Source organism: Xenopus tropicalis, chromosome 5 (genome assembly GCF_000004195.4).
Source record: "Xenopus tropicalis strain Nigerian chromosome 5, UCB_Xtro_10.0, whole genome shotgun sequence".
NCBI lineage: Eukaryota > Metazoa > Chordata > Amphibia > Anura > Pipidae > Xenopus > Xenopus tropicalis.
In genome coordinates this window covers 16,756,991-16,783,465 of record NC_030681.2, presented here as the reverse complement: position 1 = coordinate 16,783,465, position 26,475 = coordinate 16,756,991, and the positions used below count along the sequence as shown (strand labels likewise).

General features: G+C 36.2%; 2 protein-coding genes across 3 annotated transcripts; both read left to right on the top strand.

The window, feature by feature from the left end:
• Positions 1 to 707: 707 nt before the first annotated feature.
• LOC100485669 lies at positions 708 to 7,513 on the top strand. 2 transcript variants are annotated; one of them, XM_018093975.2, is made up of 14 exons: positions 708 to 1,235; positions 1,734 to 1,902; positions 2,573 to 2,761; positions 2,883 to 2,966; positions 3,074 to 3,196; positions 3,374 to 3,487; positions 3,922 to 4,047; positions 4,495 to 4,650; positions 4,758 to 4,907; positions 5,296 to 5,364; positions 5,544 to 5,591; positions 5,690 to 5,785; positions 6,767 to 6,856; positions 6,964 to 7,513. In XM_018093975.2, exons 1-13 carry the CDS (start codon positions 1,073 to 1,075, stop codon positions 6,795 to 6,797), a joined length of 1,518 nt encoding a protein of 505 aa, XP_017949464.2. In that variant the 5' UTR covers positions 708 to 1,072; the 3' UTR covers positions 6,798 to 6,856; positions 6,964 to 7,513. The 2 variants fall into 2 exon arrangements, with proteins under 2 accessions (XP_017949464.2, XP_031758873.1); XM_031903013.1 differs by having other exon boundaries at positions 1,731 to 1,902.
• A 12,068-nt stretch (positions 7,514 to 19,581) lies between these two features.
• Positions 19,582 to 25,953, top strand: LOC105947332. Its single transcript, XM_031903092.1, has 14 exons — positions 19,582 to 19,730; positions 20,249 to 20,417; positions 21,112 to 21,300; positions 21,395 to 21,478; positions 21,586 to 21,708; positions 21,879 to 21,992; positions 22,410 to 22,535; positions 22,984 to 23,139; positions 23,247 to 23,396; positions 23,785 to 23,853; positions 24,033 to 24,080; positions 24,179 to 24,274; positions 25,283 to 25,340; positions 25,445 to 25,953. The coding sequence occupies exons 1-13, from the start codon at positions 19,607 to 19,609 to the stop codon at positions 25,311 to 25,313; spliced, it is 1,479 nt and encodes a 492-aa protein (XP_031758952.1). The 5' UTR covers positions 19,582 to 19,606; the 3' UTR covers positions 25,314 to 25,340; positions 25,445 to 25,953.
• Positions 25,954 to 26,475: the final 522 nt, after the last annotated feature.

Sequence of the window (26,475 nt, the reverse complement as noted above, 5' to 3'; positions counted from 1 at the left end):
AGCATTTACTTGTTACCCTTTTTAATTAGAAGCTATTGATTGCTATGGGTGACTGATCCTGGCTGTTATTACATATGGGGATACACATTTTACCTATTTAATACTTAAACCTAGAATTTAGATTTCCCAGTATTTGCTAACATTAGTCATGTTAAGTTACCATGACATCACAATATGAGGTTGCCATACTCACACCACTGTGACATCACAGCCAGGGCATCAATCACTCAGACTCAAAGCAGGTCAGCAATTACATCCCAATGGTTGCTATAGTAACATCATTGTGACATCATCAACAGCTATGTAGTTATAAACAAACCCGGAGCTACCTGCTCAGTTTGTGCTTTTCAGCTGAAGCTGCTATACGCTCTTTAGCAAAGAGCACAAACAAAAAGAAAAACAATATATTTTATTCAACTAATTAATTTTAACATACAAAAAGTGAGTGGCCTCTCTATATTCCAAAGAGATTTGTTTTTTATTTGCTCTTATCCTTGGTCTATATTTAATATTGGGTATTACTATTAATGGCTTTGTGCATTTTATAATTTATATACACATATATATATACATACATACACACACACACACACACTTAATATATATATATAGACATTTATTTTAATGATGTCACATTCAATTAATCTTCCATCAAAAAGTGATTTTTAATAATAAAAATATGCAATTCTATGTAGTTTTCCACTACAAATTAACTACATATTTTACTAATTTCATCTAGTTATAGTTAAACCCTACACTCTCTGCTCAGTCTGTGCTTGTTAGCCCAATGTGCTGAAAGATATCAAACACAAACTAATACAGAACAACACATAATAACTCCAGTAGTATAAAAAATTATTTGAAGTATAACAATTATTACAAAAGGTAAAGTATTGTTGGATAATTTAAAAAAATTAGAGAATGTAGCCCTGAATGGGAGTTTTCTGTTAGACATTATTGAATATAATGAAAACTTAAAAGCAAGAAGACTATATATCAGAAGTAGGACAGACAATTATTTTGGAGGAGGTTAAAGAAAGCTCAGATTCTATCTGGTTATGGATATCTTTATATGGATTTTCTTCTAATATATTTCTATCCATTTCACTTTATCCAGAAACTAGATTATATATACAATATGAAAACCGACAAAAGAATGAGGATATTTGACATATATTTAATCAAGTGCATGATTGTCGTAGGATTACTTTTACAGTGTATCCAGCCCTGTTACGGTAAGTAGAGGAATGACGATTGCAGCTACATCTGATATGAGGGAAAGGTTTTCGGTGGGGAGTATGTCTTGAAAAATTCCAACTTTTTTATTTGTGATCTATCTTTGATTTATAAGGGGAAGGTATAACATCGGAATTTAAAACAGCCTTTATGAATATACAGACCATATAGACAAGCATTGATAAGACCATAGTACCCAATAAAATCAACACATAGTAAGAACAGTAAATTATACATGAAACTCAAGGGTATAATGATTAATAAAGTTCACCCCAACACCCTATCATAATGGGTATGAATGTGGCTTGCTGCACGGGGTCTGTGTGCATGAATGTGCGTATCTATGAGTGCATGAAAGTGAGCACAGGAGTTAGATTTATTACAACTAACAGAGAAGGGTTAAATATAGGTATAAGGGTTAGTTGGGTTAAGGTCATTAGACTACATGTTTGCAAGATATAAGGAGTTTCACTTATCCCTGTTTCTTTTGGCAGCAGCAACTAAAAAAAGAGTTCAAGTAACTGAACCCCCAAAGGAAATTGCTGTGAATACCAGTCAATTGGAAGACGGAAGGGCATACAGTACAGGCTATAAATACAACTATAAAGCATTTATTATTGCACTAGCCATGATGGGAACATTTGTATTGCCAGGAGCAGCTGTATGGTAAGTCCTTTCTCTTCATCCAACATATATATATATCTAAATATATATTTATTTACAGTTAGCCAGAGCCATAAAGCTTGCAGGATTCTTAATTATTCTATGCCTTGTGCTAAGTGCTGGTGATGATTATTACTGTGCTGGACTTGTGATCATTGATTTAACTGAGCTGGGAGTCATTTCTGTGCTGTTATGAAAGGGGCAACTATTGGACTAATTTATCAGTGTTTGAGTTTGTGAACAAGAGAGTGTGTTTCTAATTCTAATACACTCGCATTTTACAAAATTTTAATTTCTTGATCATTTATCAGTAAGGATAACTTGCTCGATAAAAACGCCTATTGACTTCTATATAATCTCGCAAGCTATTAGATACTGAAATTATAGATTTGCTTTATTGACCTATCAAGGTATGTCCCCATGACTTCCACACCTATTCCCCATTTGCTCACCATGACAGAATAATGAATGTAAATTTTGGTGGCAGTAATAGGGGACCACAGTTCATGCACTGTTCATCATGGAGATCATGGTTTCTTACCAGAGCCCCCTTTTTCATGCCCCCCATAACTACACATTTTTTACCCCTATAGTTATGCCATTGGCTATGTTGAGGAAGGATTCAATGTGTGAACCTTATCATCTCATTAAACTGTTCCCTTCCCATTTGCAGGTTTCTATATTACAAACTGAAGAAGAAGTATACAGTGGATGATATAGAAAAGGCAACAGAAGAATCACAGGCTAAGCCTTCTATATCTAGAATAACTACATGGCTCAGACTTCTTTGTGGCAAAATAAGGAAAAAGAAGCCAACTTATGATGAAGAAATGGCCATAGAAAAATCTCAGCCTACTTTGAGGTTTGTATTCCTCCTAACATGACCATTTTCTTTCTCTTAAGGGAAAGACACATCCATATTTGTTTACTTATATTTACTTATTTACTTATATTTTATTTATATTTATTTCTACTTTCTTCAGGAGTAAAGGCAAAAAGAAGAAGACGATGAAGAAGAAGAAAAATGCTCCTGTGAATAAATCTGTGGAGGAGGCAATGCCTAAAGAGTAAGTTTGTTTATGACTGAAGTTACGTGTTTGCTTTATAAATTAAGAAGTTATTACACCACAGCGTTATCTGCAAACTGCTTAACATAATCATTTCTTTTGTTTAGAAATGTTGTTGTCACCAATGTGATACAACCAGAACAGCAACATATGGTACCACATGAAGATTTATCTAAGGAACATGCTGTGGAAAGTGCAAAAGAATTTGGCACTAAACCTGAATATAGGAGGTAAGATTGTTAATCATAAACTTCAAAGCCCAAATCATGGGGTGAAATCATTATTCTAGCATAATTTTCTTGCACTGTGGCAGTGTTTCTAGGTTTAAATATATCTATTATTATTTCTATTGTGTTCAAATAATGTGGGATATTTTGCATATCTTATGATTTCATTTGCTTGTCCAGGGTAATAGTCTTGACGTGGACAGAAGAGGTCACAGATGATGAGGATGATCAAGTATCAACTCATCAAATGAAAGAATGCCAGAAGGAGATTTCTGTGGCTCTTAAACCAAACATGTGAGTTGATCTAAATCTGCACTATTTAGACCACATCATTTATCATAACTATATATTTATGTATTTGTACTAAGGATAGGTATAGAGTAAGTGGGCAATGCTGCAAGAAATATTGTTTGCACTGTATGCTTGACACTGGAGTTATAAGAAATTAAATAAGATATTAGGATAGGTAGGTGGGGGATATCGGGAGAAGATCCGGTCACTTGGCGACATCGCCAAGCGAGCGGATCTGAAGGTGTATGGCTACCTTAAATGATAAGTATTGAAGTAATTGCATTTATCAAAGTCTCATCTCTCATCAGCCATATGTAGATGATGGTGATGATGATGATAACGACATCTAAGGGGAAGAAATCATCATACTTATGAGACTAAAGTGGTGTTTTGTTATGTAACTCATCAGTACCTTTAAACTTTTTGTTTTGCTTTAGGGCAAGTCAGAAGCTCAAGCATACTGAGAAACAAGAAGCAACAGATATAAAACTTAAACCTGAGAATCTATTTAAAGGCAAGCTGCCGGTTTTCCCTGAACGCCAGGGAATTCCTAAGCCTAGTTGGTAAGTATAAAATATTTCACTTAGGTTTCTATATCATTTTCTTTATGGCAATTGTCGTGTTTTGCCCATTTAATCCCTTTACAGCTTTTTGATCTGCCGTGACATGCATACATTGGCACAACATACATGAAATAGCTGACAGAGCAATGTTTTTAAAAGATTAAAATGATATCAAACAAGTTTTTTAAAGAATAAAATGGATGCTCATCCAATCAATAGTGCCATTCTTGTAATCAATATTTGAACTTGGGAAAACACTGTAGGGCCTAAATTAATTACCTTACTTGGTTACATGATTTCCCACATGTTTTTTTCATTAATTTTAGCATTTTTTAATGGCCTATCTGCAAAAAAATGTACATTTTTATGTAGCCAAAATAATTATGGCTACATATACAAGTGCTTGGTTCCTTTTCAGCATCTTTAAGATTATTATTTTTTTTTTAGGACTTCTCAGATGTTGAAGAATATGATGAGAATACATATGGGAAAAGTTAAGGACGTAGATCCAGAGACTCTATGGAAAAGTGTTTTGAGAGGCACTGGAAAAAGGACTCAGCCGGAACCCAAGGAAAAGACATCTGCGATTCCTAAACCTAGTTTGTAAGTTCAATTCGCCAATAGTAAATGAAATCTAAAAGAAATATGGCTACACGCAGTGATTTCCTACATTCATTTTTAACATCTTTAAACTTACTGTTTTGTTTCAGGGAAAAGCAGATGTTAAATAAAGAATTGAAAGAATATTTCCAGAAACATCCAGAACGTGGATCTAATAGCACCATTCTCACTGGAGTAGGCACTTCTGATGAGACGCCTGCATACCCAGAAGGGTTAATTGTTTTACCTAAAACTGTACTGTGAGTATCTAAAACTTCTAAGCTTAAAATGTGACATTTATTTAGTGATACTTGTTGCACATAAATTACTTAGAGATGGGAATATTTAGGTTTGGTTGTTTAAATAAATGGATATGTTTTACATAACTTGGATGTTCTGGGTGGGACTGAAGCTAAAACTACAATGATACTTAAGGGGTTAATACTGTCCATCCAAGTCTGATGGAAGAGACCAAAGATCTTGCATCTTAGCTCAGACTCTTACTTCGCTGTTAATGCTTCCGATGGATGTGACTTTTTGTTCAAAGACACCTTTGGGCAATGCATCTGATTGATTAAATGCTGTAATTTTAGCTTTAAAAATGTGGTACAAACAATTCAATAATCCTTTCAAATATTATTATTTCAGAACCCGAGATTTCAGACAAGCAAAAAGAAAGCCGATTGTAAAGCGTGAAATGCTTCGGAAAACTATAGAGTGAGTTTGCTAAACTGACACTAACCTTTCTACAAGAATATTATCAAATACTATTAGCTTCTGAATTATTAGAATTATAATTATAGTAAATATTAAGAAGTATTGAAATAACTGCATCTGTTTAAGCAATCTCTCATTATTATTATTATTGTATTATTAAACAAATTGTTTTGTTACAGCGAGATGCAGTCCAGAAGACTTCAGAAACTGACGGAGGAGTCAAACATGTAAGTTTTTTAAAGGTCGAAACTATGAAATTGTGTGTGGGACAGAAGCTGAAACTAAAGTTATAGGTGTTAAAAATGTTTTACTTTATGAATTTTAGGAGTGAACCTGCTAAGCCAGAGAAGGACCAGCCCCAAGAAGATAGACAGAACCGAATAGATCGAAGTACGAGCCTAACATTTCAAGAAGCTTTCGAGTGAGTTTTATAAAGTGAATATAAGCTTTGTGTTCTGTGCACATATGGAGCTTTATATGCATCAACAGTCAGAATAACTACACCCCTTTATATTATTATCTGAATGGCCAGTGATTGACTGAGAATATGAACATATATTATCTGTACACAGTGTGATATCCTGTTCATCATTCTCAGTCATTGGCTAAAAACAAGAATTCCTGGTGTTGGTACAGATTTTATGTCCTTAAAGGAACAGTAACACCAAAATATCATTTACTGTTGCCCTGCACTGCTAAAACTGGTGTGTTTGCTTCAGAAACACTACTATAGTTTATATATATATATAAAAGCTTCTGTATGGCCAAGGCGGCAGCCATTCGATCTGGAAAAATGGAGAAAAGGCAAAGGTTACATAGCAGATAACAGGTAAGCTTTGTAGAATACAATGGTATTTTACAGAGCTTATCTGTCATTTATATGTAACCTGTACCATTTAGCCCTATTTCTAGTTGAATAGCAACTTTTACCTGCATGGCAACAGTATTTTCATTACTTTTCATTTGTTTGAATTATATTTTCATTTGTTGGTGTTACTGTTCCTTTAACATAAGCCAGAGCTAAACAATGTATGGTGCCTGACACTCAGATCCTTGGCTATAGTTACATAGTTAATTTGGGTTAAAAAAAAAAAAGTCCATCAAGTCAACCCTTCCAAATGACCCCCAATGCATAAATGCTTAGATAGATATAGATAGATAGATAGACACAAAGCTATCAATACACTATCATATATAAACTGATGTCTATACTAAATATATAGAATATAATAATAATATATAATAACATTCCTTTGTTATTGGGTTATCAGTAAGGTATGACCTTTCATTAGCCAATAGAAAAATGGAATTTAACAACTTATAGCTACATAGTCAGGAACTTATGGCAGTGCTTTTTTTTAGGTTTGTTTTCATAATTTTTACAATTTTTTTTCTGTTTCAGCACTTTAAACAAACAAGCAAGGAAGAAATAAGGATTTGCATTATTTGGATATTTTTCACATGAACTGGAGCTGCAACTAAAATGAAACAGGTTAGTACCATGGCACCAATGGCCCAATGCAGCCCTCACCTTACTGAAATTCTTTTAGAAATCATATCTTCATGCATATTAATTTAATATTATTTTTATTGTTCTAGGTATCCTCAGAATGGCTAACAAGACATTCCGTTGATCTTGATCCGTTATCTGAGGAACTGTTTCTACAGAAGCTGATACATGGCCAATAATCAGAAGAACCGCCAACAAGTAAAATGATACTTGTTTACAGACAAAATCTGTCTGTTTTAGGGGCGTAACTGTAATGGGTGCAAGAATTTGATCTTTTCAAAAGTTAAAGAGGCCAATACACAAGTTATACATAGGGGAAGGGATATGGGTGGATTGATGGCCTGGCGGTTATCCGGACGGAGGACTGGATCCAAGATGTGGGCCCATGTGTCTCTAGTTACGCCCCTGCTCAGCAAAGCAACTGGTAGCAGAGAAGAGAAGTTGATGGAGTATCGTGGAGGTCCACATTTTACCTACAGTCCTCAAGATGAACTGTAGATGAACATTATGGACTATTGATGTAAGGATGGTGGAGAACTTTGGATCTGATGCACCATGGACTGACCAACAAAAACAGATTAAACACATTTTATATAATTTTTTATAAATCAATAAAACTTTTAAAGAAATATAATCTTATTTGATACTTTGTTGTCATTTTTAATATAGTGTCATTTTTAAAAACAACACAATTTTATTACTATTATTGAAAAATAGGCTGGGCAGAATATTCAGCTTAATAAGGGGTACTAAAACCCATTTTAAGCTAATGGCGCATGGGGTGTTTTATCCACTGGTGTATTTTAGCTGGCGGGAAACACTCCTGGTGGCATCAGCGGGAACTACCTGACACCGCTAGTACGAGTGGTTCTGTGGTTGATTAGGGCTAGGAAAAGAGCGAGTTGAGTAAGAAGCTTAGTGGTTTCTTGAAGTAACTGTGAAACATCATTCTAGAATGAAGAGAGCACTAAGCAAGACACCATATGTGGAGAAATGTCTCTTCAGCTTTGTTACATTTCTAGCAATTTGCAGAGACCTATAGTAACATGTAATGGAATATATTGGGTGTTTTCTACCATCTGAATAAGATCTTGCTCTGATTTTATTCGTGGTTGGTGCATTTGCTGCCTGAATCCACTGGGGCATCATAAATGTTATATGCAGGTCTTGTTCCTGCTTCATGATGTGATTTGGTTTTTTGGCGGTGGGATGGTTTATGACCTTGTGTTTGTTTGATAAGTCCTTTCATTTTTCTGCTGTTCGGTAGCAGAGAAGTTCAAAGGCAGTTTGCTGTTGTGGGACCTCAGGTATATGAGTAGATGGTCGCGTATTTAAAAATATTTAGATAAGTCCTGGTTGGGTAAGTTGTATTGAACCTGGAGATCTCCAAATGTTTTTAGAATGTTAGGGTTGAAAAGCTGCACCATAGTTTTCAGGCCATTTTTTCCCAGTTTTTGATAAGGCCAGGAATTCTTGTCTCTAGAACACTGATAGGTGTTTGCTTTGCTGAGAATTGTGGTTATGTTTCCAAATATTATACAGTGCTGTATAGTTGTATGTATGATACAGGTATGGGACCCATTATCCAGAATGCTCCAGATAAGGGGTCTTTCTGTAATTCAGATCTTCTACCTTAAGTCTATTAAAAAAATTATTTAAACATTCAATAAACCCAATAGGACTGTTCTGCCCCCAATAAGGGGTAATTATATCTTAGTTGGGATCAAGTACAAGGTACTGTTTTATTATTACAGAGAAAAGGGAATCATTTAACCATGAAATAAACCCAATAGGGCTGTTCTGCCCCCAATAAGGGGTAATTATATCTTAGTTGGGATCAAGTACAAGGTACTGTTTTATTATTACAGAGAAAAGGGAGTCATTTAAACAGGTGTGTTAAAATGAGCGCTATTGCGTCTAATTTTTGCGCATGATTCACTAAAAGTATATTTGCGTTAATTTAGACTTGATGCTTTTTGCATTATTTAAGTTGCGAAGACTATCGGTGCAACGTGCGCTAATTTACGCGTGTGCGCTACTTGTTTCGCGCACTAATTAACGCACAAGCGATATTGCCACGCGCACGCCATATTAGCCATACACAGCATTACGCTCGTTAAACTACTGTTCTGAAAATGCCCATTTCCCTGCAAACTGACAGCTGCATCACTCTAGGGCCAACACAGACTTAAATAATTCCCACTGCAAAGTCCATATTGTGTTGCAAAAGCTCATTAACTGTACTTTCTATAATTATCGCCTAAATCAAGTAGGTGTTAATTTTTGCACAGACTAATGCGATATTTAGCGCATTTAACGCTTCATATGTATTTGTGAATCATGCGTTAGTATTCTTTTTATTCGCAAATTTACGCAATGTGTTAAAATTAACGCATTCGGTTGCGCTCTATTTAACGCATGCGATATGCGACTTAACGCATGCGACAAATCTTTAGCGAATCACGTGTTTTTTTCGCGTCAATTTTAACATAGAAAAGCATGCGATAAGCGTTATCGCACCTTAGTGAATCAATATATTGGGTTTGTGACACACCCAGAGTGGGTGTAACACAGGAGGAAATGGAGACACCGATAACACACTTTAAACTATTACTTTCTCTTTGCTTAAGTTGTCACGTTCTGTTAAAAATTGACTTAAAAATAGATTGTCATTCCTATGGCTTCTTTAAATAATTTAGAATGAATTAAGGATACACATTTATTTGCATGTAAATTATTATTCCATTTTCTGATGTCCCTTTAGGGGGGCCCTCTTTAGGAAAATCATCACAAATCTCAGATAACTTTTTTCATGATTTCTTAGGAAAACGCCAGACCCTCTTTCTTCTGACAAGTTCCTTGACTGGATCACAGTGTGAAACTGACCAGCGGGTGGTGAGGCCAGTATAGTGACTCAAGTGGTCCGGCTCAGGAACAGATAGATTCCTGGAGTAATACACCACTGCGAGCTTCACCTAGCACTAGGGATTGGTTCCCCAAAGTGCTACCTCTGGGGTGTTGTGAATTCTACAGCTGATATTGTATGAATAACAACCAAAGTGAAAAAGTACTTGAAGCATTAGACGATAGAGAGTTCATAGTGCAAAACAAGTTGACGTAGTAGAGAATAGTGTTGAGTGATTTTTTTCCCCCATGCATGGTTTTGCAGTGAATTTCCACATTTCGCCATTGGCGAATTGTTTCACGAAACTTCTGTGAAAATTTGCTGCAGAAAAACTTGATGCGCATAAAAAAAAAATAGGGTGCGGTTGGGCACAGTGGTGTCAAAAAGCGTGGTGCGACCAAAAAAGACGCAAACGACAAAAAATATGCGGGCAACAAAAAAAAATACGCGCGACAAATGTGTTTTGCTAATTTTTCGACGTTTCTCAAATTTTATGGCGCAGTGAAACGGGACAGATTCGCTCATCACTAGTAGAGAAGAAACATGGGATAGGTGAGGATAGAAACAATAAGTAAATATAAGTACACTAGGGGGCAGATTTACCAATGCACGAACGGACCGAAAGCGTCTGAATGCGTTTTTTCGTAATGATCAGTATTTTTGCGACTCTTTCATCGCCGTTGCGACTTTTTCGTCAATTGGATTGGTTTTTCCGCCATTTACAATTGCTCAATACGATAAAGTCGTGACGGCAACGTAAAGATCGTGCAAAATACGAAAAAAAGCGCGACGGCGACGAAAAAGTCGCAACATTTTCGTTTCCAATCCAATTTTTTCCCATTCGGGATTCAGATTTGTGGATTAGTAAATGTGCCCCTAGGTGAAATAGAAAGTGGGGAAGGTGGGGAAACAGTTAATTAAGAAAAGGTCAAGAGAATGACACAGAGGTCGGAAGAAAAGAGATCCAAGAGTGGCCCAGATGCACATGAAAAATGCATTGGAAGTTATAGGAAAGTTAGCAAAGCAGGTAAGAAAGTTCCAGGTCAATAGAGCAGTGGACTAGTTAGCTATTTGAAGGACCAATAAGGACTGATAAAACCATTAGGGTGAGTGTCCACGCTGGTTTCCTGTGCCCTGCTTGTCATTTTGATTTCTGTAATATTTTTATAACAGGATTCTGGGAAAAAATTCCTTAAGGCTCCTAGAAAAGTCAATTTACATGGGTTTATCCTAAAGGCTAAAGCTCACCCACTGGGTTTAAAGCAGAAGCCAGGATATTTTTATGAACTGAGTGGATTTTAAAAAAAATTGTGGGGGGAAAAAAAAGGGAATCATCGCAGAAAAACATCAGAAAGAGTTCCCTTTTGTGTTTTGTTACAACCATGTGCCCAAACCCCCGGGATGAATAATAATATATCCGGCCATAAAAACAACTGCATTATCTCTTCAAGAAATAGAAATCATGCTTTTTTCTGCCCACAGTAAAGTGCTGTTTGAGAGTGTTGGAAATGTTCACACATTTCTTTACAGCCACGCTGTTCAATTTCTGTGGTACCGGGGCCTACATGGTCAAGGGATTTACAGCCTGGATCTGAGACGTGAGTTAATCTCAGTACAGGTATAGGACCCATTATCCAGAATGCTCAGGACCAAGGGTATTCCGGATATGGGGTCTTTCCATAATTTGGATCTCCATACTAAAAAATCAATAAAACATTAATTAAACCCAATAGGACTGCTCTGCCCCCAATAAGGATTATTTATATTATTTTAATTATTACTACAGAGAAAAAGGAAATCAGTTTTAAAATCCTGAATTATTTGATTAAAATGGAGTCTATGGGAGACAGGCTTTCCGTAATTCTGAGCTTTAGGATAACGGGTTTCCGGATAAGGGATCCCATACCTGTGTTGATACCATTTAAATCTTACAGAAAGGCAAGCAGCCACAGCAGCCAGATGGGGGTGGGGGCACACCAGGGGGAGCCGCAGGCCAAATGTGGCCTGCTTATTGGATAGCACTGCTTTATAGGAAAAACTTCCCAGCTCCCGTGCTGGCAACTATGCCCCTTGAAGTACAATACACACCCAGATATTCATGTAGTATAGTACAAACTGCCCACTAAATTTGGTCATGTATGGCAAGCTTAACATAATAAAGCCACAAAAAAAAATTTGTGAGGAAAAAATTGGGTTTACATCACAAAAAGTTGCAATCATGTCAAATAAGTCACAGTTATGTCAAAAGAGCGGCGCAATACACACATTTTCGCAAATTTTTTGCTGTTTCACAAATTTTTCAGCATTTTTGTTCTCCGAAGTGAAATGGGACAGATACGCTCATCACTACTAATAACCCATATTTGAAAGCAACATCTGATTGGCTGTTGCGGATATGCTAGACATAAAAAAACTAAGCACATATTATCCTGTTAGCCCTTGGGGAATATTCATGCAATATTTGTAAATAGGGGTGTAAAAGCTGAGGCTGTATTAGCTGGTCCCACCTTAGTGCATACAGTGGGCATAAACCACATTGTTGATATGTATAAGTAGATTAATTAATACTGGCCAGATGGCAACCCTAACTATTGCATTTAAAAACTAGAAAGGGAAGTTTGAGAACAAACTTCACTTTGGTTTGAAAAACATGAAGTCTCTGAATGATATCTGATCTGTTGTTGGCCCCGCCCACTTTTTCTAACCTTGGACCACAGTTATATAGTAAAAACCACTGTGCAAAGTTTGGGGACCCTGGTTTTAATAGTGTCTGAATGGCAGCAATTTAAATTTCCCCACTAAAAGTAAATGAGTGACATCTGACTGGTGGTTGGTGGCCTCGCCCACTTTTTCTAACTGTTAGTCAAGGTCACCCAGTGACAAACAGTGGGCAGCCTGGCATAAATAGTGTGAGAAACACAGTATTTTATATTTAAACCAATAAAATTCAATGGATGAAATCTGATTTGCTATTTTTAAACTGCAGTCACCCAGTGACCAACTCTGCAAAGTTTGGGGACTAAAATTGTGGGACTGACAGCATTTTACACTTCACCATTAAAAGTAAATAGGTGAAATCTGATTGGCTGTTGGTGGCTTCACCCACTGTTTCTAACTTTAAACAGCAAATACCCAGTGACTAACTTTGAAAAGTTTAACAACCCTGGAATCAATAGTTAAATAATGGCATCAGTTTAAATATAAACCAATGAATTTAATGGGTGGAAATGAATTGGCTGTTGGTGGCTCCACCCACTTGTTCTTACCCTGAATGCGTAGTCAGCCAGTGACTGATTGTGCAAAGTTTGGGAACCCTGACATAAATAGTGTGAGAAAGGCAGCATTTTAAAATTTAAACCAAAAAAATTAAATAGGTGAAGCCGGATTTGCTGTTGGTGGCTCCACCCACTTTTTAAAATCTAAAAATGCAGTCCCCTAGTGACCCTGGTGTTAATACTGTGAGAATGGCAGCAGGTTGAATTTCCCCATTGAAAATCAATAGTTAAAATCTGATTGGCTGTAGGTGGCTCCATCCACTTTTTCTAACTCTGAACCGCAGTTACCTGGTGACTAGCTCTGCAAAGTTTGGGGACCTTAGTATTAATATTTAAAGAATGGTAGCAGTTTAAATTTAAACATATGAAGTCTATAGGTGAAATCTGATTGGCTGTTGTTGGCCCCGCCCACTTTCCCAAACTTGGAAAATAGTCAGAACTGTGCAAAATTTGGGGACCCTGACATTAAACATGTGAGAATGGCAGCAGTTAAAATTTCCCCACTGAAAACAATGAAAGAAATTTGATATGATATGATATATGAAGTCTATAGATGAAATCTGATTGGCTTTTGGTGGCCCCACCCACGTTTTATAACCTTGACTATGAAGTTACCCAGTGACTGATTGTGCAAAGTTTGGGGACCCTGGCATCAAACCAATAAAATTCAATAGGTGAAATCTGATTGGCTATTTATGGCTCCACCCACTTTTTCAAAACTAAACCTGCAGTTCCCTAGTGACCACCTGTGAAAAGTTTGGGGACCCTGGGGTTAATACTATAAGAATGGCAGCAGGTTGAATTTCCCCATTGAAAGTCAATAGGTAAAATCTGATTGGCTGTTTCTGGCTCCGCCCACTTTAAAAAAAACAAACCCTTGAATATGTAGTCACCTAGTGACTGACTGTGCAAAGTTTGGGGACCCTGGCATCAAACCAATAAAATTCAATAGGTGAAATCTGATTGGCTATTTATGGCTCCACCCACTTTTTCAAAACTAAACCTGCAGTTCCCTAGTGACCACCTGTGAAAAGTTTGGGGACCCTGGGGTTAATACTATAAGAATGGCAGCAGGTTGAATTTCCCCATTGAAAGTCAATAGGTAAAATCTGATTGGCTGTTTCTGGCTCCGCCCACTTTAAAAAAAAACAAACCCTTGAATATGTAGTCACCTAGTGACTGACTGTGCAAAGTTTGGGAACTCTGGCATCAAACCAATAAAAGTCAATAGGTAAAATCTGATTGGCTGTTGGTGACTCTGCCCACTTTTTCTAACCTTGAACCACAGTTACCTGACCCTGCAAAGTTTTGGGACCCCGGTGTTATTACTGTGACAATGGCAGCAAGTCAATAGGTTAAATCTGATTGGCTGTTTCTGGCTCCGCCCACTTTAAAAAAAAAACAAACCCTTGAATATGTAGTCACCTAGTGACTGACTGTGCAAAGTTTGGGAACTCTGGCATCAAACCAATAAAAGTCAATAGGTAAAATCTGATTGGCTGTTGGTGACTCTGCCCACTTTTTCTAACCTTGAACCACAGTTACCTGACCCTGCAAAGTTTTGGGACCCCGGTGTTATTACTGTGACAATGGCAGCAAGTCAATAGGTTAAATCTGATTGGCTGTTCACAGCCCCGCCCACTTTTGGGCCAACAATCATCATATTTTCATTCAGGCTGAGCCCATGACTATGTGATTCAAGTTTGGGGAGTGTAGCCTCAAAGCTGTAAGATTGGCAGCAGTTTCAATTTCCCCATAAAAGCCAGTGGGTGAAATTTGATTGGCTGTTATTGGCCCCTCCCACTTTGCTTTCTTTTAAAAAAAAAACTTGAAAGCATAGTCACCCAGTGACTGAAAGTCAAAATTTGGGAACTCTGGCATTAAACCAATAAAAATCAGTAGGTGAAATTTGATTGGCTGTTGGTAACTTCACCCACTTTTCAAAACTAAAACTGCAGTCCCCTAGTGACTAACTTTGAAAAGTTTGGGGACCCTGTTGTTAATACTGTGTGAATGGCAGCAGGTTGAATTTCCCCATTGAAAGTCAATAGGTAAAATCTGATTGGCTGTTGGTGGCTCCATCCACTTTTTCTAACCTTGAACCGCAGTTACCTGGTGCCTAAACCTGCAAAGTTTGGGGACCCTGTTGTTAATACTGTGCGAATGGCAGCAGGTTGAATTTTCCCATTGAAAGTCAATAAGTAAAATCTGATTGGCTGTTGGTGGCTCCACCCACTTTTTATAACCTTGAACCGCAGTTACCTGGTGCCTAACCCTGCAAAGTTTGGGGACCCTGTTGTTAATACTGTGTGAATGGCAGCAGGTTGAATTTCCCCATTGAAAGTCAATAGGTAAAATCTGATTGGCTGTTGGTGGCTCCATCCACTTTTTATAACCTTGAACCGCAGTTACCTGGTGCCTAACGCTGCAAAGTTTGGGGACCCTGTTGTTAATACTGTGCGAATGGCAGCAGGTTGAATTTTCCCATTGAAAGTCAATAAGTAAAATCTGATTGGCTGTTGGTGGCTCCACCCACTTTTTCTAACCTTGAACCGCAGTTACCTGGTGCCTAAACCTGCAAAGTTTGGGGACCCCGGCGTTATTACTGTGAGAATGGCAGCAGGTTGGATTTCTGCCAAGTCAATAGGTAAAATCTGATTGGCTGTTCACAGCTCCGCCCACTTCTGGGCATCCAACAATCATCATATTTTAATTCAGGCTGAGCCCATGACTATGTGATTCAAGTTTAGGGAGTGTAGCCTCAAAGCTGTAAGATTGGCAGCAGTTGTTGGCCCCTCCCACTTTGGGGTCATCCAACAAATGTCGCTGTTTCATTCGTGGTGACCCCGTTATGTTATTCAAGTTCGGCACCACAGAAAGACGGGGGGGATAAATTAGTAAGCACAAGCAACCTGCTCCGCTATAGGGCAAAGCTGTGTGAGGAGTTTGGGTGTTGTACCCCTAAACCTGTAGGAGGAGTAGCGTTTAGAAAATGGGGGGGCGCTAAGAAGAAGAAGCGGAAGAAAAAGCCAAAGTTGAAGAACAATCTGTGGGGTTTTCAACCCAACACAATTACAAAATAAGAAAACAAAACACATTATTATGCCTTATGTCTTTTGTGTTATAATATCTGCCGTGTCTGTTCAGTAGGTATTATTGTCAATATTTAAACATTACAAATATTCATGGGGTTATGTCATTTCAGGAGCAAATTTTACTAAACGTTTTTATTACATAGTTACATAGTTACATAGTTACATAGGGTTGAAAAAAGACCTGTGTCCATCAAGTTCAACCCATCCAAGTAAATCCAGCACATCTAACCCACACCTACCAATCTATACACTCACATACATAAACTATAAATACAACCACTAGTACTAACTGTAGATATTAGTATCACAATAGCCTTTGATATTCTGATTGATCAAGAACTCATCCAGGCCCCTCTTAAAGGCATTAACAGAATCTGCCATTACCACATCACTAGGAAGGGCATTCCATAACCTCACTGCCCTCACCGTGAAAAACCACCTACGCTGCTTCAAATGGAAACTCCTTTCCTCTAATCTAAAGGGGTGACCTCTGGTGCGTTGATTGTTTTTATGGGAAAAAAGAACATCCCCCAACTGCCTATAATCCCCTCTAATGTACTTGTACAGAGTAATCATGTCCCCTCGCAAGCGCCTCTTTTCCAGAGAAAACAACCCCAACCTCGACAGTCTAACCTCATAGTTTAAATCTTCCATCCCCTTAACCAGTTTAGTTGCACGTCTCTGCACTCTCTCCAGCTCATTAATATCCTTCTTAAGGACTGGAGCCCAAAACTGCACTGCATACTCAAGGTGAGGCCTTACCAGGGACCTATAAAGGGGCAAAATTATGTTCTCATCCCTTGAGTCAATGCCCTTTTTTATACAAGACAGCACTTTATTTGCTTTAGTAGCCACAGAATGACACTGCCTGGAATTAGACAACTTGTTATCAACAAAAACCCCTAGATCCTTCTCCATTAAGGATACCCCCAACACACTACCATTCAGTAGATAGTTTGCGTTTATATTATTTCTACCAAAGTGCATAACTTTGCACTTATCAACATTGAACCTCATTTTCCAGTTTGCTGCCCAGTTATCTAATTTTGTCAAATCGCTCTGCAAAGCGGCAGCATCCTGCATGGAACTTATAGTTTTGCACAATTTAGTGTCATCAGTGTCATTTACATATAGCAACCAATCAGCAGGCAGCATTTACTTGTTCCCTTTTTAATTAGAAGCTATTGATTGCTATGGGTGACTGATCCTTGCTGTTTATCTAGTATAAATAAATCTAAAGCAGCTGGACTTGTTTGGTAATCATTGAAGACGTTTCACTGCTCATCCGAGCAGCTTCTTCAGTTCAACTGACTGGTATGGGAAGCCCTCAGCATATATACTCTTCCACTAATCCAATATATATATGCTGAGGGCTTCCCATACTAGTCAGTTGAACTGAAGAAGCTGCTCGGATGAGTAGTGAAACGTCTTCAATGATTACCAAACAAGTCCAGTTGCTTTGGATTTATTTATACTAGATATACCATGACCTGGATGAATGAAAATCTTCATAGACATGATCCTGGCTGTTATTACATATGGGGATACACATTTTACCTATTTAATACTTAAACCTAGGATTTAGATTTCCCAGTATTTGCTAACATTAGTGGTGTCAGGTTACCGTGACATCACAATAAGAGGTTGCCATACAATTACATTGCAACGTGAGGTTGCTATAGTAACATCATTGTGACATCATCAACAGCTGTCTAGTTATAAACAAACCCGGAGCTTCCTGCTCAGTTTGTGTTTTTCAGCTGAAGCTGCTATACGCACTTTAGCGATGAGCACAAACAAGAAGAAAAACAACAAATTTTATTCAACAATTTTCAACCAACAAAACGTGAGTGGCCTCTCTATATTCCAAAGAGATTTGTTTTTTATTTGCTCTTATCCTTGGTTTATATTTAATATTGGTATAGGTTTAAAAACACAAAGTTGGGTATTACTATTAATGGCTTTGTGCATTTTATAATTTATATATATATATATATATACACACACATACACACACCTATATATATATAGACATTTATTTTAATGATATGTCACATTCAATTAATCTTCCATCAAAAAGTGTTTTTCAATAATAAAAAAATGCAATTCTAAGTAGTTTCCCACTACACATTAACTACATATTTTATTTCAGTTCAGGCCTCTCTTATTCAACCTTATTCTTACATTCAAATAGCCGTTTACCACGGTCAGTATCCTACAGAACAGAAAGGCCAATGTCACCCTAACTGTCTATACATTTTATATTGCACTTTGTGGATTCAGTTATGCTAAATGATTCAATTTTGCTAACTGTTAACTGTTATTACATATAGCAACCAATCAGCAGGCAGCATTTACTTGTTCCCTTTTAATTAGAAGCTATTGATTGCTATGGGTGACTGATCCTGGCTGTTATTACATATGGGGATACACATTTTACCTATTTAATACTTAAACCAAGAATTTAGATTTCCAAGTATTTGCTAACATTAGTGGTGTCAGGTTAGCATGACATCACAATAAGAGGTTGCCATAGTCACAACACTGTGACATCACAGCCAGGGCATCAATCACTCAGACTCAAAGCAGGTCAGCAATGACATCACAATGGTTTCTATAGTAACATCATTGTGACATAACAGCTATGTAGTTATAAACAAACCCGGAGCTTTCTGCTCAGTTTGTGCTTTTCAGCTGAAGCTGCTATACACTCTTTAGCAAAGAGCACAAACAAGAAGAAAAATAACATATTTTATTCAACTAATTAATTTTAACATACAAAAAGTGAGTGGCCTCTCTATATTCCAAAAAGATTTGTTTAATTTGCTCTTATCCTTGGTCTATATTTAATATTGATACAGGTTTAAAAACACAAAGTTGGGTATTACTATTAATGGCTTTGTGCATTTTATAATTTATATACATACATACACACACCAATATATATATATATATATATATATATATTTAGACATTTATTTTAATGATGTCACATTCAATTAATCTTCCATCAAAAAGTGATTTTTAATAATAAAAATATGCAATTCTAAGTAGTTTTCCACTACACATTAACTACATATTTTACTCATTTCATCTAGTTATAGTTAAACCCTACACTCTCTGCTCAGTCTGTGCTTGTTAGCCCAATGTGCTGAACGATATAAAACACAGACTAATACAGAACAACACATAATAACTCCAGTAGTATAGAAAATTATTTGAAGTATAAATTATTACAAAATGTGTATTGTTGTATAATTTTAAAAAATTAGAGAATGTAGCCCTGAATGGGAGTTTTCTGTTAGACATTATTGAATATAATGAAAACTAAAAAGCAAGATATCAGAAGTAGGACAGACAATTATTTTGGAGGAGGTTAAGGAAAGCTCATATTCTATCTGGTTATGGATATCTTTATATGGATTTTCTTCTAATATATTTCTATCCATTTCACTTTATGCAGAAACAAGATTATATATACAATATGAAAACCGACAAAAGAATGAGGATATTTTATATATATTTAATCAAGTGCATGATTGTCGTAGGATTACTTTTACAGTGTATCCAGCCCTGTTACGGTAAGTAGAGGAATGACAACTGCAGTTACAGGCAACTAATCTGATATGAGGGAAAAGTTTTGGGTGGGGAGTATGTCTTGAAAAATTCCAACTTTTTTATATGTGATCTACTGTGATTGATAAGGGAAAGGTATAACATCGGAATTTAAAACAGCCTTTATGAATATACAGACCATATAGACAAGCATTGATAAGACCATAGTACCCAATAAAATCAACACATAGTAAGAACATTAAATCATACATGAAACTCAAGGGTATAATCATTAATAAAGTTCACCCCAACACCCTATCATAACGGGTATGCATGTGGCTTGCTGCACGGGGTCTGTGTGCATGAATGTGCGTATCTATGAGTGCATGAAAGTGAGCACAGGAGTTAGATTTATTACAACTAACAGAGAAGGGTTAAATATAGGGATAAGGGGCAAGTGCTGGATTAGTTGGGTTAAGGTCATTAGACTACAGGTTTGCCAGATATAAGGAGTTTCACTTATCCCTGTTTCTTTTGGCACTAGCAACTAAAAAAAGAGTTCAAGTAACTGAACCCCCAAAGGAAATTGCTGTGAATACCAGTCAATTGGAAGATGGAAGGGCATACAGTACAGGCTATAAATACAACTATAAAGCATTTATTATTGCACTAGCCATGATGGGAACATTTGTATTGCCAGGAGCAGCTGTATGGTAAGTCCTTTCTCTTCATCCAACATATTATATATCTAAATATATATTTATTTACAGTTAGCCGGAGCCATAAAGCTTGCAGGATTCTTAATTGTTCTATGCCTTGTGCTAAGTGCTGGTGATGATTATTACTGTGCTGGACTTGTGATCATTGATTTAACTGAGCTGGGAGTCATTTCTGTGCTGTTATGAAAGGGGCAACTATTGGGCTAATTTATCAATGTTTGAGTTTGTGAACAAGAGAGTGTGTTTCTAATTCTAATACACTCGCATTTTACAAAATTTTGATTTCTTGATCATTTATCAATAAGGATAACTTGCTCGATAAAAACGCTTATTGGCTTCTATATAATCTCGCAAGCTATTAGATACTGAAATTATATATTTGCCTTTTTTTCCCCACTTTATATCGTTATTATTGACCTATCAAGGTATGTCCCCATGACTTCCACAGCTATTCCCCATTTGCTCACCATGACAGAATAATGAATGTAAATTTTGGTGGCAGTAATAGGGGACCACAGTTCATGCACTGTTCATCATGGAGATCATGGTTTCTTACCAGAGCCACCTTTTTCATGCCCCCCATAACTACACATTTTTTACCCCTATAGTTATGCCATTGGCTATGTTGAGGAAGGATTCAATTTGTTAACCTTATCATCTCATTAAACTGTTCCCTTCCCATTTGCAGGTTTCTATATTACAAACTGAAGAAGAAGTATACAGTGGATGATATAGAAAAGGCAACAGAAGAATCACAGGCTAAGCCTTCTATATCTAGAATAACTACATGGCTCAGACTTCTTTGTGGCAAAATAAGGAAAAAGAAGCCAACTTATGATGAAGAAAAGGCCATAGAAAAATCTCAGCCTACTTTGAGGTTTGTATTCCTCCTAACATGACCATTTTCTTTCTCTTAAGGGAAAGACACATCCATATTTGTTTACTTATATTTATTTCTACTCTTTCTTCAGGAGTAAAGGCAAAAAGAAGAAGATGACGAAGAAGAAGAAAAATGCTCCTGTGAATAAATCTATGGAGGAGGCAATGCCTAAAGAGTAAGTTTGTTTATGACTGAAGTTACGTGTTTGCTTTATAAATTAAGAAGTTATTACACCACAGCGTTATCTGCAAACTGCTTAACATAATCATTTCTTTTGTTTAGAAATGTTGTTGTCACCAATGTGATACAACCAGAACAGCAACATATGGTACCACATGAAGATTTATCTAAGGAACATGCTGTGGAAAATGCAAAAGAAATTTGCTCTAAACCTGAATATAGGAGGTAAGATTGTTAATCTTAAACTTCAAAGCCCAAATCATGGGGTGAAATCATTATTCTAGCATAATTTTCTTGCACTGTTTCTAGGTTTAAATAAATCTATTATTATTTCTATTGTGTTCAAATAATGTGGGATATTTTGCATATCCTTATGATTTCATTTGCTTGTCCAGGGTAATAGTCTTGACGTGGACAGAAGAGGTCACAGATGATGAGGATGATCAAGTATCAACTCATCAAATGAAAGAATGCCAGAAGGAGATTTCTGTGGCTCTTAAACCAAACATGTGAGTTGATCTAAATCTGCACTATTTAGACCACATCATTTATCATAACTATATATTTATGTATTTGTACTAAGGATAGGTATAGAGTAAGTGGGCAATGCTGCAAGAAATATTGTTTGCACTGTATGCTTGACACTGGAGTTATAAGAAATTAAATAAGATATTAGGATAGGTAGGTGGGGGATATCGGGAGAAGATCCGGTCAGCGAGCGGATCTGAAGGTGTATGGCTACCTTAAATGATAAGTATTGAAGTAATTGCATTTATCAAACTCTCATCTCTCATCAGCCATATGTAGATGATGGTGATGATGATGATAACGACATCTAAGGGGAAGAAATCATCATACTTATGAGACTAAAGTGGTTTTTTGTTTTGTAACTCATCAGTACCTTTAAACTTTTTGTTTTGCTTTAGGGCAAGTCAGAAGCTCAAGCATACTGAGAAACAAGAAGCAACAGATATAAAACTTAAACCTGAGAATCTATTTAAAGGCAAGCTGCCGGTTTTCCCTGAACGCCAGGGAATTCCTAAGCCTAGTTGGTAAGTATAAAATATTTCACTTAGGTTTCTATATCATTTTCTTTATGGCAATTGTCGTGTTTTGCCCATTTAATTCATTTACAGCTTTTTGATCTGCCATGACATGCATACATTGGCACAACATACATCAAATAGCTGACAGAGCAATGTTTTTAAAAGATTAAAATGATATCAAACAAGTTTTTAAAAGAATAAAATGGATGCTCATCCAATCAATAGTGCCATTCTTGTAATCAATATTTGAACTTGGGAAAACACTGTAGGGCCTAAATTAATTACCTTACTTGGTTACATGATTTCCCACATGGTTTTTTCATTAATTTTAGCATTTTTTAATGGCCTATCTGCAAAAAAAAGTACATTTTTATGTAGCCAAAATAATTATGGCTACATATACAAGTGCTTGGTTCCTTTTCAGCATCTTTAAGATTATTATTTTTTTTTTAAGGACTTCTCAGATGTTGAAGAATATGATGAGAATACATATGGGAAAAGTTAAGGACGTAGATCCAGAGACTCTATGGAAAAGTGTTTTGAGAGGCACTGGAAAAAGGACTCAACCGGAACCCAAGGAAAAGACATCTGCGATTCCTAAACCTAGTTTGTGAGTTCAATTTGCCAATAGTAAATGAAATCTAAAAGAAATATGACTACACGCAGTGATTTCTTACATCCATTTTTAACATTTTTAAACTTACTGTTTTGTTTCAGGGAAAAGCAGATATTAAATAAAGAATTGAAAGAATATTTCCAGAAACATCCAGAACGTGGATCTAATAGCACCATTCTCACTGGAGTAGGCACTTCTGATGAGACGCCTGCATACCCAGAAGGGTTAATTGTTTTACCTAAAACTGTACTGTGAGTATCTAAAACTTCTAAGCTTAAAATGTGACATTTATTTAGTGATACTTGTTACACATAAATTACTTAGAGATGGGAATATTTAGGTTTGGTTGTTTAAATAAATGGATATGTTTTACATAACTTGGATGTTCTGGGTGGGACTGAAGCTAAAACTACAATGATACTTAAGGGGTTAATACTGTCCATCCAAGTCTGATGGAAGAGACCAAAGATCTTGCATCTTAGCTCAGACTCTTACTTCGCTGTTAATGCTTCCGATGGATGTGACTTTTTGTTCAAAGACACCTTTGGGCAATGCATCTGATTGATTAAATGCTGTAATTTTAGCTTTAAAAATGTGGTACAAACAATTCAATAATCCTTTCAAATATTATTATTTCAGAACCCGAGATTTCAGACAAGCAAAAAGAAAGCCGATTGTAAAGCGTGAAATGCTTCGGAAAACTATAGAGTGAGTTTGCTAAACTGACACTAATCTTTCTACAAGAATATTATCAAATACTATTAGCTTCTGAATTATTAGAATTATAATTATAGTAAATATTAAGAAGTATTGAAATAACTGCATCTGTTTAAGCAATCTCTCATTATTATTATTATTGTATTATTAAACAAATTGTTTTGTTACAGCGAGATGCAGTCCAGAAGACTTCAGAAACTGACGGAGGAGTCAAACATGTAAGTTTTTTAAAGGTCGAAACTATGAAATTGTGTGTGGGACAGAAGCTGAAACTAAAGTTATAGGTGTTAAAAATGTTTTACTTTATGAATTTTAGGAGTGAACCTGCTAAGCCAGAGAAGGACCAGCCCCAAGAAGATAGACAGAACCGAATAGATCGAAGTACGAGCCTAACATTTCAAGAAGCTTTCGAGTGAGTTTTATAAAGTGAATATAAGCTTTGTGTTCTGTGCACATATGGAGCTTTATATGCATCAACAGTCAGAATAACTACACCCCTTTATATTATTATCTGAATGGCCAGTGATTGACTGAGAATATGAACATATATTATCTGTACACAGTGTGATATCCTGTTCATCATTCTCAGTCATTGGCTAAAAACAAGAATTCCTGGTGTTGGTACAGATTTTATGTCCTTAAAGGAACAGTAACACCAAAATATCATTTACTGTTGCCCTGCACTGCTAAAACTGGTGTGTTTGCTTCAGAAACACTACTATAGTTTATATATATATATATATATATATATATATATATATATATATATATATATATATATATATATATATATATATATATATATATATATAAAAGACTCTGTATGGCCAAGGCGGCAGCCATTCGATCTGGAAAAATGGAGAAAAGGCAAAGGTTACATAGCAGATAACAGGTAAGCTTTGTAGAATACAATGGTATTTTACAGAGCTTATCTGTGATTTATATGTAACCTGTACCATTTAGCCCTATTTCTAGTTGAATAGCAACTTTTACCTGCATGGCAACAGTATTTTCATTACTTTTCATTTGTTTGAATTATATTTTCATTTGTTGGTGTTACTGTTCCTTTAACATAAGCCAGAGCTAAACAATGTATGGTGCCTGACACTCAGATCCTTGGCTATAGTTACATAGTTAATTTGGGTTAAAAAAAAAAAAAGTCCATCAAGTCAACCCTTCTAAATGACCCCCAATGCATAAATACTTAGATAGATATAGATAGATAGATATATAGATAGATAGACACAAAGCTATTAATACACTATCATATATAAACTATATAAACTGATGTCTATACTAAATATATAGAATATAATAATAATATATAATAACATTCCTTTGTTATTGGGTTATCAGTAAGGTATGACTTTTCATTTAGGTTTGTTTTCAGCATTTTTACAAATTTTTTTTTCTGTTTCAGCACTTTAAACAAACAAGCAAGGAAGAAATGAACTGGAGCTGCAACTAAAATGAAACAGGTTAGTATCATGGCACCAATGGCCCAATGCAGCCTTCACCTTACTGAAATTCTTTTAGAAAACATATCTTCATTCATATTAATTTAATATTATTATTGTTCTAGGTATCCTCAGAATGGCTAACAAGACAACATTCTGTTGATCTGTACCCGTTATCTGAGGAATTGTTTCTACAGAAGCTGATACATGGCCAATAATCAGAAGAACCGCCAACAAGTAAAATGATACTTCTTTACAGACAATATCTGTCTGTTTCAGGGGCGTAACTGTAATGGGTGCAAGAATTTGATCTTTTCAAAATTTAAAGAGGCCAATACAAATTATACAAAGGGGAAGGGATATGGGTGGATTGATGGCCTGGCGGTTATCTGGACGGAGGACTGGATCCAAGATGTGGGCCCATGTGTCTCTAGTTACGCCCCTGCTCAGCAAAGCAACTGGTAGCAGAGAAGAGAAGTTGATGGAGTATCGTGGAGGTCCACATTTTACCTACAGTCCTCAAGATGAACTGTAGATGAACATTATGGACTATTGATGTAAGGATGGTGCAGAACTTTGGATCTGATGCACCATGGACTGACCAACAATAAACACATTTTATATAATTTTTTATAAATCAATAAAACTTTTAAAGAAATATAATCTTATATGATACTTTGTTGTCATTTTTAATATAGTGTCATTTTTAAAAACAACACAATTTTATTACTATTATTGAAAAATAGGCTGGGCAGAATATTCAGCTTAATAAGAGGTACAAAAACCCATTTTAAGCTAATGGCGCATGGGGTGTTTTAACAACTGGTGTATTTTAGCTGGCGGGAAACACTTCTGGTGGCATCAGCGGGAACTACCTGACACCGCTGGTACGAGTGGTTCTTGTCCTAAACAACATTAAAAACATTAGAGCATCTTTAGGTTGAAATTAACCAGTAGTAGTGTCAGGGTTACTCTTGAGCAGAAAATATGATGCCATTTTGTCAACATTTCAATATAACTAGCTCACTGCTGTATAATTTATCTCAATAGAGATTGTGATTATTTTGCAAATCACTTTAATCACTTCAGATCTTTAGTTTGTATAGTACAAAAAAATAGCGATGTAATGTACAATGAAGTCATTGCAGGAAGATTG

Bases quoted from the DNA above. Each gene is read 5' to 3' on its own strand.
- LOC100485669 (XM_031903013.1), top strand. From the start codon at position 1,073: ATGGATTTTCTTCTAATATATTTCTATCCATTTCACTTTATCCAGAAA. The intron at 2,967-3,073 runs GTAAGTTTGTTT...TCTTTTGTTTAG, and splicing joins GAGGAGGCAATGCCTAAAGA to AAATGTTGTTGTCACCAATG. The intron at 3,197-3,373 runs GTAAGATTGTTA...TTGCTTGTCCAG, and splicing joins ACTAAACCTGAATATAGGAG to GGTAATAGTCTTGACGTGGA.
- LOC105947332 (XM_031903092.1), top strand. From the start codon at position 19,607: ATGCAGAAACAAGATTATATATACAATATGAAAACCGACAAAAGAATG. The intron at 20,418-21,111 runs GTAAGTCCTTTC...TCCCATTTGCAG, and splicing joins TTGCCAGGAGCAGCTGTATG to GTTTCTATATTACAAACTGA. The intron at 21,993-22,409 runs GTGAGTTGATCT...GTTTTGCTTTAG, and splicing joins GTGGCTCTTAAACCAAACAT to GGCAAGTCAGAAGCTCAAGC.